This window comes from Pseudozyma flocculosa (assembly GCF_000417875.1).
Source record: "Pseudozyma flocculosa PF-1 unplaced genomic scaffold scaffold00010, whole genome shotgun sequence".
NCBI lineage: Eukaryota > Fungi > Basidiomycota > Ustilaginomycetes > Ustilaginales > Ustilaginaceae > Pseudozyma > Pseudozyma flocculosa.
The window spans coordinates 198,054-210,631 of record NW_006920878.1 but is presented as its reverse complement, the minus strand read 5'-3'; the positions used below and the strand labels follow the sequence as shown (position 1 = coordinate 210,631).

The 12,578-nt window shown below is 64.5% G+C and overlaps 3 protein-coding genes across 3 annotated transcripts; 1 reads left to right on the top strand and 2 right to left on the bottom strand.

The window, feature by feature from the left end:
• Window positions 1-2,502: 2,502 nt before the first annotated feature.
• PFL1_03300 (uncharacterized protein) lies at window positions 2,503-6,156 on the bottom strand (the record flags this gene model as incomplete). Its single annotated transcript, XM_007880817.1, has 3 exons — window positions 2,503-3,721; window positions 3,824-5,713; window positions 5,897-6,156. 3 exons carry the CDS (start codon window positions 6,154-6,156, stop codon window positions 2,503-2,505), a joined length of 3,369 nt encoding a protein of 1,122 aa, XP_007879008.1.
• A 1,164-nt stretch (window positions 6,157-7,320) lies between these two features.
• PFL1_03299 (uncharacterized protein) lies at window positions 7,321-8,058 on the top strand (the record flags this gene model as incomplete). The annotated part of the gene is made up of 3 exons (XM_007880816.1): window positions 7,321-7,352; window positions 7,474-7,695; window positions 7,896-8,058. 3 exons carry the CDS (start codon window positions 7,321-7,323, stop codon window positions 8,056-8,058), a joined length of 417 nt encoding a protein of 138 aa, XP_007879007.1.
• A 2,186-nt stretch (window positions 8,059-10,244) lies between these two features.
• On the bottom strand, window positions 10,245-11,679 carry PFL1_03298 (uncharacterized protein; the record flags this gene model as incomplete). Its single annotated transcript, XM_007880815.1, has 6 exons — window positions 10,245-10,352; window positions 10,478-10,606; window positions 10,696-10,721; window positions 10,828-10,857; window positions 10,976-11,079; window positions 11,207-11,679. The coding sequence occupies 6 exons, from the start codon at window positions 11,677-11,679 to the stop codon at window positions 10,245-10,247; spliced, it is 870 nt and encodes a 289-aa protein (XP_007879006.1).
• Between the last annotated feature and the right edge of the window lie 899 nt (window positions 11,680-12,578).

Below are 12,578 nucleotides of genomic sequence, written 5' to 3'. Positions count from 1 at the left end.
AGCCGCCGAGTCGAGCTTAGCCTACGTACGCACTCTTTCAGGCGGCCGGTCCTACGCTGCTGTCGCACGCCCAGCCTGGCCAGAGTGCAGTTAGGTGTCCGTCTTCCGTCGCTCATCTGCCTGCCTGCCTGCCTGCCGGCCTGCTTCCGCTCCTACGCGGCCCATTGTGGTTTAACCCCCGGCGCGTCCATATCGTCCTCGAGCCTCCTCGTCGATGCCGATAGCGAGACCAGGATCGTATCGATGCTGCATCGCCCCTTTCCGCCTGCCTGCCTACAGGTACTGAACCGGCTTGCTTGATTTGCTTTGCTTGCTTGGCTTTCTCGCTGCTTGACTACTACTGTTCTGCGTGCGAGCGCCGCGCAGCTGCTTAGTTTTCAGGGTGGCTGCCGACGCTGCAGATCGAGAGGGGAGGCTCTGCCTGCCTGCCAGCCACCGCTCAGGTAGAGGTACCTTGTCACCTGCTTGGCTCCCTGACGTGCCTTCATCGAGATCGTTGTGCCGCCCGTGCCAGCTTTCTTCTCTCTGAGAGCACGCATGAAAGGGGCAAGCAAGGCAGCCCGTACGCCCGGTTGGCGGTCACTCTGGCGCTCACCCGAATTTGATCGGCGCCAACCCGAAGTCACGCCGCCCTCCTTTGATCTGATCGCGTCGGCGCCCCTTGGTGCGTCGTCTGCCAGCCATGCCAGGCACCAGGCAGCAGCTTGCTGCTGAAAGGCTCTATATCTGATCTGCCCCAAGACCAGCTGCCGTTACGCCGCCGCCCGCCGCCGTTGTCGAGGTGGTCGCACGCCGATGCTGCGCGCTGCTGCCGCCGTGCAGGCGGAGTTGTTTCCAGCCCGAGCAGATGTGCACACAGAGGACGTAACGCAGGATGACCCCCTCACACAGGCCGAGCCTAGGATCGCTGAGCCTCGCGGGCCTGAACGCCACGGAGATGGCTCTCACCCTTGGAGGACTCACGGGGGCCCGCCTTGTTGCACGTCGAGCTCGTCGCTTCGAGATCTGGCGGTCCAGAGGCACGACATGGGCCTGCGACGTGCGCTCGTGATCACGAACGCGTCCGGCCTGCGAGAAAGCACCATCGGTCAAGCTGCCGTTTGAACAACGACGCTGCCAAGGATCTGGACCGACAGCGTGCCAGCCTGCTGGGCCAGGGCAGGGCAGGGCAGGGCGAAGCGGGACAGGCCGACGAGCGGGCGGGTACGGTCGAGTGCGGCCTCGGCTTTCGGGTCGGAATGGGTGGACCCTGACCATGGCTTGCTCCCGGTGCGGCTTTGCTTCTTGCCCGCTCGCCTGCTGGCGCGGGCCAAGCTCCGAGCGCTAACGTTAGCGCGCGTGGCAGACGCGTGTCGTGCGCGTCCCGTTACGTTGCCGGCCCACGGCCAGGGCCTGCCAGGCCAGGACATGCGAGCGCTCTGTGTTGCGCGCAAACACTCACCGGCTCGTTGGCCTTTTGCAGCTGTCCTTGTCGACGCCATCGACAGGCGGGAAGAGGCGTGCGCTAGCGTGAGCGTGAGCGTGTCGGATGGCGAGTCTACCGTAGCAGAGGTCCCGTAGGCTGCTGTCAAAAGAATCAAGAATGGATGGACATGTCTGCCTCACGACTTCTTGCACGCCGCATGAAAGGCATGGGATGCGATCGATGCGACCGACTTCTACGCCCGCCTTCGCTCGTCCTCTGCCCCCGTCAGGCCAGGCAGGCCAGGCCAGGCCAGCCCCCCAGCCGCGCCGCACCTTGCTGTCCAAGCCGCTTTGTGCGCGTGCCTGGGCTGATCAGTAGCTAAAGTAGTGGTGGTGATCCAGGGAGCATGTGGCATCGAAGGCGTGCCTTCGATGCAGCCCTCGCGCCTCGTCTCGTCGAAGCGGAATGGCCCATCGCCCTTCTATCATCTCGGGTCTCGACTTCTGCTCCTGCTTCTGATTGCTTGGCAGTGATATCGCTCTCGACCACGGAACGGCGACCACGGAACGGCGATTGCTGGCAGACAGCGCATCTGACACGCGCCTCGTCGTCAGCTGGTCCCCGTCAGCTGATCTGATCCGATGCAACGCAACCCGTCCGTCCCGTTGCCCAACGCGCCCCCCGCTTCCGACCCTCTTGCATCGCACCCACTCGTTCCGCGCCGTCGAACGACAACCCGATGCGAGCTTCGCAGCCTCTCTCTCTCACAAAACAGCCAGAACTAGTCGAGTGCCGCTCAGTCGTGCGTGCGCACTTGTCGACGCCAGATGGGCGCGGTACCGCCAGGGACATGGGTATCTCGATATAGTATTACTGCAGCACGCCGGCGAGCAAACGAGGGGAGTTGGCGAGGTCCGAGGCTGTACGAAAGCAAGAGAGTGACGGCGGCGAGGCGAGGCAGCCCGGTAGCGTGACAGAAGCACAGAGAGGAATAGACAAGCAGGGAATCGCAATGTGCTCGACCGGCGAGTGGATGTGGGAGCATCGCAGCGCACAGCCCCTGGCCGAGGCGGAGCCAGCTCCGCGCGGCGGCCAGCTCAGTGGCCAAACAGTCGGAGGAAGAGGTAGAAGAAGCTGCCAAAGGCGCGGAAGGCGGCCAGGCCGGCGGTGCTCCAGAAAATGACGCTCTGGTACGGGTTGACGACGGGCTGCTTGCCGCGGCCGCCGAGGTGCCTCTGGACGTAGGCGTTCCACCAGGAGCTGGTAAAGACGAGGATGACGACCGTGTTGGTGGCCATCCAGAGCAGCACCATGTTGGTGCGGAAGTTGCGCGCGTGGTCCTCCCACTTGGTCGCCTTGTCGCGCTTCTGGTGCACCTCCTTGAGCGGCACGCTCAGCGTCTCGCGGTAGAGGCGCCACAGGTCCTCGGCGTCTTGCGACGTCGCCGTCACCTTGACCTCGACCACCTCCTTGCCGTCCGTCTTGGCCGACGTCGCCGACCCGAGGTCCGTCGCCGGTCCCGTCTGCGCCTTGGTGCCCCACGACAGGTCGTTGGTGTTGCACATCGAGTAGATGGCAAAGATGATGGTGTACGTGGGCATCAGGAACATGTACTGGGCAAACGACGTCACCATGTGCCACGGCTCCAGGTGCGCGATCGACGTGACGAGGTAGAGGACGTAGGTGGCGGCCAGCGCAATGACAATGTCGCGGAAGCCCGGCGTGGTCAGCAGCACCTTGATGTGGTCCCAGTTCCAGCCCGCCGACGCCGTCAGCCCGGCCGAGTCGAGCGCGAGGTAGGTCGTGTAGCCGGCGCAGTAGAGCGCGAGCCCCATGATGACGCCAAACATGAGGATCGCCGACGTGTAGGCAAAGTTGGAGCCCTGCGGCCGGTTGCCCAGCGAGCAGACGAGCACCACGAGGATCATGGCGATAAACACGTTGGTGAAGATCTCGGTCACCGCCTTGCCCTGGCCGTAGAACGGGTCCTTGCCCTCGGTGCTCGTGGCCGACGAGAGGAGAAAGTAGAAGGCGAGGAAAAAGTTGGCGATGGCGAACCAGCTGAAGACGAGCTGCACCATGTTGTAGACGGTCTGCACCGTGAGCCACAGCTTCCGCCCGAAGCTCTGTCCGGACGTGTAGATGCGGTACCAGTGCCACGCCGCGTAGTACGACGCAAAGAGCGAGCCGTTGAGCCACCGCCGGCGCTGCGAGATGAGCTCGGGCACGCGGTCCGGAACGTCGGTGAACGCCTTGGCCGACTTGACGTAGCGCAGCAGCCACGCCTCGCGCTGCTTGGTCACCAGCTCGAAACAGCTGTGCGCGAAAGCGGCAAGGCCCACGGGGAAAGGGGGTGTCAGCGAAAGCTCGTCGTCAACGCCCGAACGGACCGGGCCGGGCCGGGCTACCTAGACTCACAGGATCCGATCTTCGGCGAGGAACATGTTGCTCGTAAAGACGCCACTGTCGGCGCCGGCGCCGTGCAGCTGCTCGCCCTTGAAGTACGTCTCGAGCGGACGGCCGAGCAGCGCCTTGTAGCGGTAGGCGGAGAAGGCGCCGGGCAGGACCGAGATGAAGCCGAACACCGACTCGAGGGGCTTGTCGAGCACGTTGGACAGCTTGTACTCAAAGTTCTGGCTGGCGACGAGTGGGTTGACGAGGTTCCAGCATCCTCGGCCCGTGTCGACGCAGATCTCTCCGCACGCCCCGCCGACGTGCTCGTGCTTGTCGAAGCTCTTCCACAGCTCGTAGATCGAGGTGCCCGTCGGCTTGGTGCCGACATCGAGGAGCACGCAGACATTGGGCTGCAGCAGCCTGCAGAAGCTGTTGAAGAACCAGCGGTGCGAGTTGAGCTTCTTCTTGTTCTCCTCCTTGAGGCAGAAGACGACCTGGATCGGGCACGGCGCCACCCGCACCTCGCCTTTGTCCGTCACCTGGACGCGCGTCGTGTACTCGAATACGTGCGCCTGGGTCGGCTTCTTGAGCACGTGGTCCTTCATGACGGCCTCGTTGAAGCAACCCATCAGGCCCAGCGCCTTGAGCATCCGGTCGTTGGCCTTCTTGCGGCCGTCGGCAACGATGACAACGACGACCTTTTTCCAGGCATCGGCACCCCACACCTTGGACTTGTTGCGCTGGCACAGGTGGGCGATGTTCTTGATGACGCCGCCCATGGTGCGCGCGAACAGCACGTCGTCCTCGTTGTACGACGTCATCACCACGGCCAGCTCGCACTTGCGCCCGTACAGCCAGGGCCGAAGCGTGTATCGCTGCGCCACAAAGTCGTCGGGGTCGCACGTCACCGCCTGGTAGCGCATCTGCGAGAACTCGGGATTGTCCGAGCCCGACTGCTGGCTGATGGACGGCGCGACGGGGACGTCGATGACCAGGTTGCCGTCCTGGAGCTCGACGCGCTTGACGGTGCGCTTCCGCATGATCTTGTCGCGGTTCTGCGCCCACGCAGACGGGTCCCTCGTCTGGAAGTTCTGCCTCGGCGCGGCGGCGATGACGAAGCCAGGCTGGCCCAAGCCGCCGGAAGTCTGGTAGGGATCACTGGAAACGTCGCCATGGGGCCCGCCGTGCGCGGTGTAGCCTGGACCGTAGCCAGAGGAAAAGGACGTGGGCGGGGGCAGGCTGGGCTGCGCGAGATTGACGGTCGAGTGGTCGCCGTAACCGAGCGAAGCAGGCACGCTGGCCTTGGAGTAGACGCTCTTCTCGTCCTCGGCGCCGAGGCTGCGAGCTGAGCCCTGCGAGTGGCCGTAGCTCATGGGCGTCCCGTAGCCCTGGTAGGGGTAGGAGCCGCCTCCGAGGCGATTCATGTCCTGCCGATGCCGAAGGGAGTCTGCGTCGCGCATGCCGTTGCCAAGATCGACGCTGGTCGAGACGGAATCGGCCTTGAAGTGACCGGGAAGCGTGATGCCCGGGCCCGGGACAGGGTCGTAGAGGGGCGTCGGCGCAGCCTGATGGGGCTCGTAGGCAGCACCCGAAGGATCCCAGTGGCCAGCTACGCCGGTCCAGGGCTGCGCTGGCCGTTGCGGAGGGTAAGGTTCGGGCGAGACGACGTGTTCGTCACGGTGGAGCTGTGTGTGCGGAGGTGTCGCGTGGAGCTGAGCGTCTTCGCGATCCGTCTGCGATTGGTGCTGATGGTGTTGGCGGGAGGAGGAGGGGTACATGCTGTGACCACCGGCTGAACGAGACCGCACAGCGGCCAAGTTGGTGGGCACAGGTGGAACGGGCGCAGGACCAAAGGAGCCCGCTTCCGCTGGCGGCCGCGAGGGGCCGTGCGCCGATACCAATTGCGAGGGTTGCCTAGGCGTGTCGTAGCGCGACCACGACAAGGCGCCGCAGGGGGTAAGGCGGACAATGAAGAGTGGGCCAGGGTGAAGCACAGGCACGAATACATGTGAGTAGGTGGATCTTGGGGCGTGTCATTTGCCAGGGCGATCCATGCGAGGCCGCTTGCACCCTCGCTGGGACGCTAGCGATGCTTACCGTCGCGGCTTGACGGGCACAGCATGGAACGCTGGCTCTTCGTTGGAGTACTGCTGCTGCTGCCGGCCGTATGCATCGTGCTGGTACTGTGACCCAGCGTGGGGGTCGTGGTAGTTCGAGTCGCCGTGCTGTTCCTGGTTCCGATGGTGGTAATGCTGCTGCTGCTGCTGCTGCTGATGGTCGTGGTGAGGCCGGTCAGAGCGGTGGTCGCCGTACCGCTGCTGATCGTTGTCGTAGCCGCTGTTGTTGTAGTAGTCCATGGCGGGCCATGCGGCGAAAGGCCGGTCCGGATCAATCTGGGAAGGGAGCACTCTTGCAGCAGGATGGAGAGAGATGAGCAGCTAGGTCGTCTGAGCCGTCTCCAGGACGGTCCGACGCCAAGGGGTGTGGGTCAGGGCCGCAGGGAGAGGAGGGGGAGGAGAGGGACGGGCCGAGAAAGCGAGTGTGTGGAGAGGGGGAGGCGGATGAGGGGGGCAGGGTGGTGATGGTGGTTGGTGGTGCAGCAGCGCACGCAAAGGCCTTCCCCTTCGGCCCACGCCTGCCAATCTGTTGGCCGTTTCTCGACGGGCTCGCGGAGTCTATTGGGCAGCAGCTAGCGTGGCTTGGCGTCCAGCAACCCCGCACAATGAGCCGGGCGGTGGCTGCGACATCCTGGCCACCCTTGGCTCCACGCCTCGGACAGCACGACGTGCTGGAGAGCGCTCGTTGAGCCAGGTAGAGCGATTGAGATTAGAGATTCTTATTGGCATGGGTGCCGCGGTGAGCCAGCTGTGGTCGAGATGGCCTTGGTTGTCGACTGCGCAGTCGAGGGCGCGCGCTTGTGCGCTGTGGGCCTGCTCGATGCCAGGAGGGTCAAACCCGTCGCGAGCTCCGGAGGATGGCCGGCAGAGTGAACGCCGGCGAGAGTGGGGCCACAGAGCAGAGCAGCCCAGCCCAACACCGTACCCTGGCCTCGACCGGCTCTGCCTCTTGGCCTAGGCAGGGCGACCCCGCCCTCGGCGCCTCCCGCCTGCATGCACGCTCGGCAAGAGGCAGGCGAGGCCTATATAGCCTGGCCCGCGCGCACGCAGGCCGGGGTACCCGAATCGGGGACCCGGCAGCTGCCACGCTCCGAGGCCCCGATTTCCAGATTTCCGGGACTCGGGCCTGGCTCGCTCCACTTTTTCCCAAACTTGGCCACGCCCTCGTCGGTCGCAGCTGCCATCCCCAGCCTGCTAGACCCTCCCTCTCCGCCTTCAACCCCTTCGCATCGTCGTCACTCTACTGCCAACCAGCCAGCCCAGCCCTTGCCCTGCTCGACCCACAGGACAGTCACACAAACACGCCCACAGTTCCAGCCTGCTTCCTTCCGTTGGTCTCGATACACACGCTCAGGGCACTCTCGACCGCTTTCACCGCGGCACAGCACACCACAGCACAGCACCATGTCCGACCGAGAAGACGCAGGCGAAGAGACGTGAGTCGGCTCTCCGCCCCCATCTGCTCGAGTGCGCCTATGTCTTTCGTGTGTTCTGACCCTCGGTCGTCCTTCGCCTCCATCCGACTGCATCGGCTCGCTGCCGCCGATCGCCTGCCAGCTTCTACGACGACAACGACGAGCAGTTTGACGCGGATGACTTGGCCGACGACCAGGTCGACGACCCGGCCGCCGACGACGCAAACGGCATCGTCCACTCGAGCGCAGGAGGTGACCCCAACGGCGCAGTGGCGGGCCAGCCAAACGCCGAACGCATCACCACGCCATACATGACCAAGTACGAGCGTGCACGCATCCTCGGCACAAGAGCCCTGCAGATCAGGTGAGAAGCCCAGGCGCCGCGCGAGCGTCGCTAGTCCGCCTGTTGTTGGATCTTGCACTGCGAGATACGGCACTGCTGGGTCTGTGCCTGCGTCTGAGGCCGCCCGGTGATCCACGGCCCGACGCGTCCTGCCGTGTCGTTGGGAACCTTTGGCTGACGTCCTTCTCCCTCCCCGTCGCCTTCCCGCGACGCCGCGACAGCATGAACGCGCCGGTGCTTGTGCCGACAGAGGGCGAGACTGATCCGCTCGAGATCGCCATGAAGGAGCTTGCGGCAAAGAAGATCCCGCTCGTGGTCCGAAGATACCTGCCGGATGGTACCTACGAGGACTGGACCGTATCTGAGCTCATCACCAGCGACTAAACTCGTCGGTGCGGTCGATGCACCTCGCTGCGCGCGGCAGCCCGCCGAGGCGAAGGATCGGGCGAGCGACTCTCTTGAAAGCCTTCTTGTACTATCACCCCCACCAGACGGGCCCCTTGGCCGTCTAGCCCCGTCGCCTTCGAGGTTGGGGGCGCTAACATCTGCCCCCGAGAAGGGACGGCGAGCCCACAGCATGCATGCCATCGTATCTTCGTCCGTGCGCGCGCAGCGCCTGCAGGATAAGTACCGCGTTGAGCAGCTCGAAGCTGAGCCTGTCCCGCCGCATCGACGCCCGCTCGCCTCGCAGTGCTCAGTCACGGTTATTGGGGCTCGTGGCGGCGCGCTGTTGCCCTTCGCACCTCAATTCCCAGCGTCAACTCGACACACCCGACTGCCGACTCCCCGAAGCCATGGCGGGATGTACAAGTCCGAGGTGCAACGGACGTCGTCTCATGTACAGCTACCAAGCGCCTCCCATCTCCGCATCTCGTGCATCCGTTGCTGTGCTGAGTCGGCCAGCGACCCTCGGTCTTTTCGCATCGATTTCTGCCCCTTTTATCTCGTTTCGCCATCGGTCCATGGCGCATCGTGCGGACGCGGCTTTCTTCCCTGGCCAGCCTGTGCACGATCGCCAGCCGCAACCATTTTGCTGCCATCGTTGCTTCTGCGCATCCACCGAAGTCGGTGTGCGCCCGCCCTATCCCGCCAAGACCGAGTCTATCCATTGCATGTGCTCGTTGGAGAGGGGTCTGGAAGCGCTAGACCCAGCCCGCGAAAGGCGCTTGGTGGGCTCGGGCAGGCAGAGCGAGAGGCGGAGTTCGACAGAGTCGGATCCGAACGGCACATCTATCTAAAATCGGCAGTCGGGCTTCATCGGGCCCTGGTGCCCGCATGCGTACTTACGCCGCCCGATCGAGAACCTCGGCCGAGGCTGGCAACGCCGCAGCATAAACCGCTGGCCTTTTTGCAGGGCCACGCCAAGTGGAGGGGCATGGGCGACGGGCGAGCGTGAGCACAGGCGAAAATCAAGAGGCGGGCGACCCAGCCGCAGCGTTGCATGGGCCAAGGCGGTCAGGTGGTTGGTCAGGCGGTCGCTCGCCCAGGCCAGACCAAGCCCAGCCAGGCCAGCGGGTCGGGCGGGCCCAGGCCAAGCTGACGGCCGGTCAGAGTACAAAGTGCGCGCCGAGTGCGAGTCAACTCCACTCTCCTTTCCCCCACCAACAGCTCTCGTTTTAGTCGACATCGTGAGTATCCCTTCGGCTTGGTCGTCGTTGCCGTCGTCTTCGCCGGGTTCTTCGACATCGCCAGCGGCTTTGCGAAAGGCCAAGCGACATCGACACGGCTCTACGGGCGGCATCACCGACATTCCTGCTCGCCAGCGGGCCTCGAGGCGCTCAGCCGGGCCTCCGCCAGCCTTGCCTCGGATGTGCCTCTGCGCAGCTCGGCAGTCCAGCACCGTCCCCGGAACACCTGAAGCTCACCTTGTACGCCCACCCTGCCTCCGCTCCCCACTGGCGACCTCCGCAGAGTTGCCAAGATGCGAGCCAAGTGGAGAAAGAAGCGTATGCGCCGTCTTCGTAGGAAGCGCAGAAAGATGCGTGCCCGATCCAAGTAATCGACTCGCCCTCCAAGCCACGGTCTCCACGATGGCCTCTCCTGCCGATGTCGCCGTCTAGGTCCGACGCTCTCGACATCAAGCCACTGTCCTGTGGCCGCTGGTTCCGGGAGTAAAGGATCGTGATGGTGCCGGAAGCGCGGGGACCTCGAGGAGCCGCGGTCGAGCCGGTTACGAGGATCCGAGTGCCGCCTGCTGGTCTTGACTGGACTCGTCTCGCCTTCGGTAAGTGTCACATCGATGCCACCGGTCCTCTCCTTCCTCATCGTCGAGGCGCTTCGTGCTCAGCTTGCTTAACCGTCACGACCATCGCTGCTTGCTTCCCTCTTCCACTCGACAGTCTTGCCGACGGTAGCGGTCGACCTCGTCATCCAGGAGCTCCCCTCTGCCTCCAATGTAACAACACAATTGCCCTAACCCACACCTACCTAAAGCCAATCACACACCCTCGATTGCGGGGCCTCTCGTGAGGCACCGCTCTAAAAAACACCTAAACACACATTGCGTCTGAAAGATACGAGGATAGAACGGGCCCGATCATGACGTTCTGCATGGCCATGCACATGCGAGGTTAGAAGTGCTCTTTGGCCGGGCGGAGGTCGAGCTCGTGCGTCCAGCTGCCGGGATGCTGCTGCGCAAGGAAGAGCCAGGTCTTGGCCATCTGCGGCGGGTAGAGGACCTGAGCAGTCACACACGCGTGGGGCCAGCCGACGCGCGAGTAGTATGTTGTGGTGCATCACCGTCAGCCTCGCATGGCCGAGAGGGCAAGGACACGGAAAGAAGCGGAGGGCGCGGCGGACTCACCCCTCCATCGGGGAAGCGGCTGCCCTTTGGCATGCCGAAGAAGTCGAGGGCCTGCTGCGACTCGATGAGGCCATCGACGATGACGTGGGCGACGTGGATGTTGCGCGGCCCAAACTCTTTGGCCATCGACTGCGCCGTGCGAGGGCAGCCCGGAGCGCCCAGGGGTAATCAGCTTCCGTCGTGTGGTGCGAGGATGCTGCGGCGTCGATGCTACGTACCTGGCACATGGCCCTCAGTCCGGACTCTGTCGATGGCGAAAGGGGAAGCGAGAGGGGACATGGCGAGCGGTCAACACCACGACAGTCCTCGCAGCACTCGGTCAAGGACGGCGGCTAGCCAGGGCGACTCACTGGCTGCAGCGAAGGCGGCAAAGTTCTCGCCTGGTCGATTCGCGGCCGTCGAGACACGGGTCAGGCGACAGGGGACGTATGGAGGTCAGCGACGGTCCTGGTCGACAACGCGGGCGAGTAGCGGCGCGGGACGCTCGCGGGCACTCACGACCACGGATCGAGCTGGTGGCGCCGGTGAAGATGAGGGAGCCACCTCTGCCGTGCTCGAGCATGGACTCTAGGGCGGCTTGGGCGAATGCGAATCCTCCCGTACTGGCAGGCCTCGCGGAGACGCAAGCAGTCGGGACCAAGGTGAGCTCCAGGCCAGGGCGGTAGCGGTTCCAAACATCGACAGCGGCGAGCCATGCTCGAGCAAGCCAGCAGCGCCAAGCCAACTCACATGCTGCCATCGACGCTCTGCTTGACCTTCTCTCCGTCGAGGTCCATGAATCCGCTCCTCACCCGAATGCTGGCGTTGTAGATTGCCGTCCCAATCCTCCTCTCCGGCCAGTGGCTGCGGACGTTTGCGACGGCGGTCCGGATGCTGACCGGGTCGAGGGCATCACACTCGAAGGCGGCCGCCCCCCCGCTCGACGCTTCGACCTGCTTCGAGGCCTGATCCAGCTCTGCGGCCCACGCATCGAGGCGGGCCTTGGATCGAGAGAGGATGGCGACCGTGTAGCCGCGCGACGCGAATGTGCGCGCGATGCTGAGCCCCAGCCCCGGTCCGACGCCGAGGACGATGACAATGTGCTCCGAGGTCATCGGACCATGGCAGGCGTCGTGGCCCAGCGGCGCCACGGCACCGTGGGGCGTCAGGTTGGGCACCAGCAGTTCGATGCGATTGCGGGCGCGGTCGGCGGACGATGACATGATGCTGGCTGGCGAGATGTGTGGCGGTCCTCGGAGAGGGTGCGAACGAGGAAGGTATCCGCCGGCCACGAAGTGACGACGGCGATGGCCTCTTATATATCCAACCACCTAGTCCAGTCGGCTGGGCCAAAGGTGGGACAAAGGAGGGCCAAAGGAGGGCCGCTCGACTCAATCGCAACTCCTCCTCTGTAGCTCTTCCTGCCTGTCGTGGCTGCTAGGGAGCGGGGAGCGTGCGGATGGAGCGTCCGGTCCACCGGATACTGCAAGAAAGCGGCCAGCCTGGCGGCTGGCATCCTGGCTGGCTTCGCCATCACGCGCATCTGACCGACCCTCGCTCGCCTCCGAGATCCGACGCTTGCACTTCCGCCTGCCCGCAACACCATCACACCATCATGATCGTAGCATCCTTGCACCCCGTCTTGCTCGGTCTGCAAGGGCAAGAATGGGCACGGCACTTTCGTCCCCGCAGGCCGACTTCCGAGCCTCTTCTGTGCTGCTCGAGCGGCTGTGGCCTGTTGCTGCTGCTGCTGCTGGCCAGAGATGACCTGCGCTGCTGTCCGATTGAGCGACACACAAGACTGCCGCAGGCGCACACACGATACGATAGCGGCGAGACGAGACGTTTGGCGGCAGGTGCCTCCGGGACTGGAGCGCGCTGTCGCAGCTGTAGGCTGGCTGGCTGGTCACCAGGGGGCCAACAACGCCTGGCAAGTTCTGGCGCCAGCCGTACCGTGGAGGCAAGAAGAGTCGGGCCGTCTCCGGCCTGTCTCCGACAGGCAGCACGCCGTCATTTCGTCGTCGTCGTCGGGCCGCGTGCCGGTGCCGAAGCTTAGCTTGGTGGGTGGCCTGCGGTCGAGCCAGCGCGCTTGCCTGCCGCCTAAGCCGCCGACCAGAGGGTT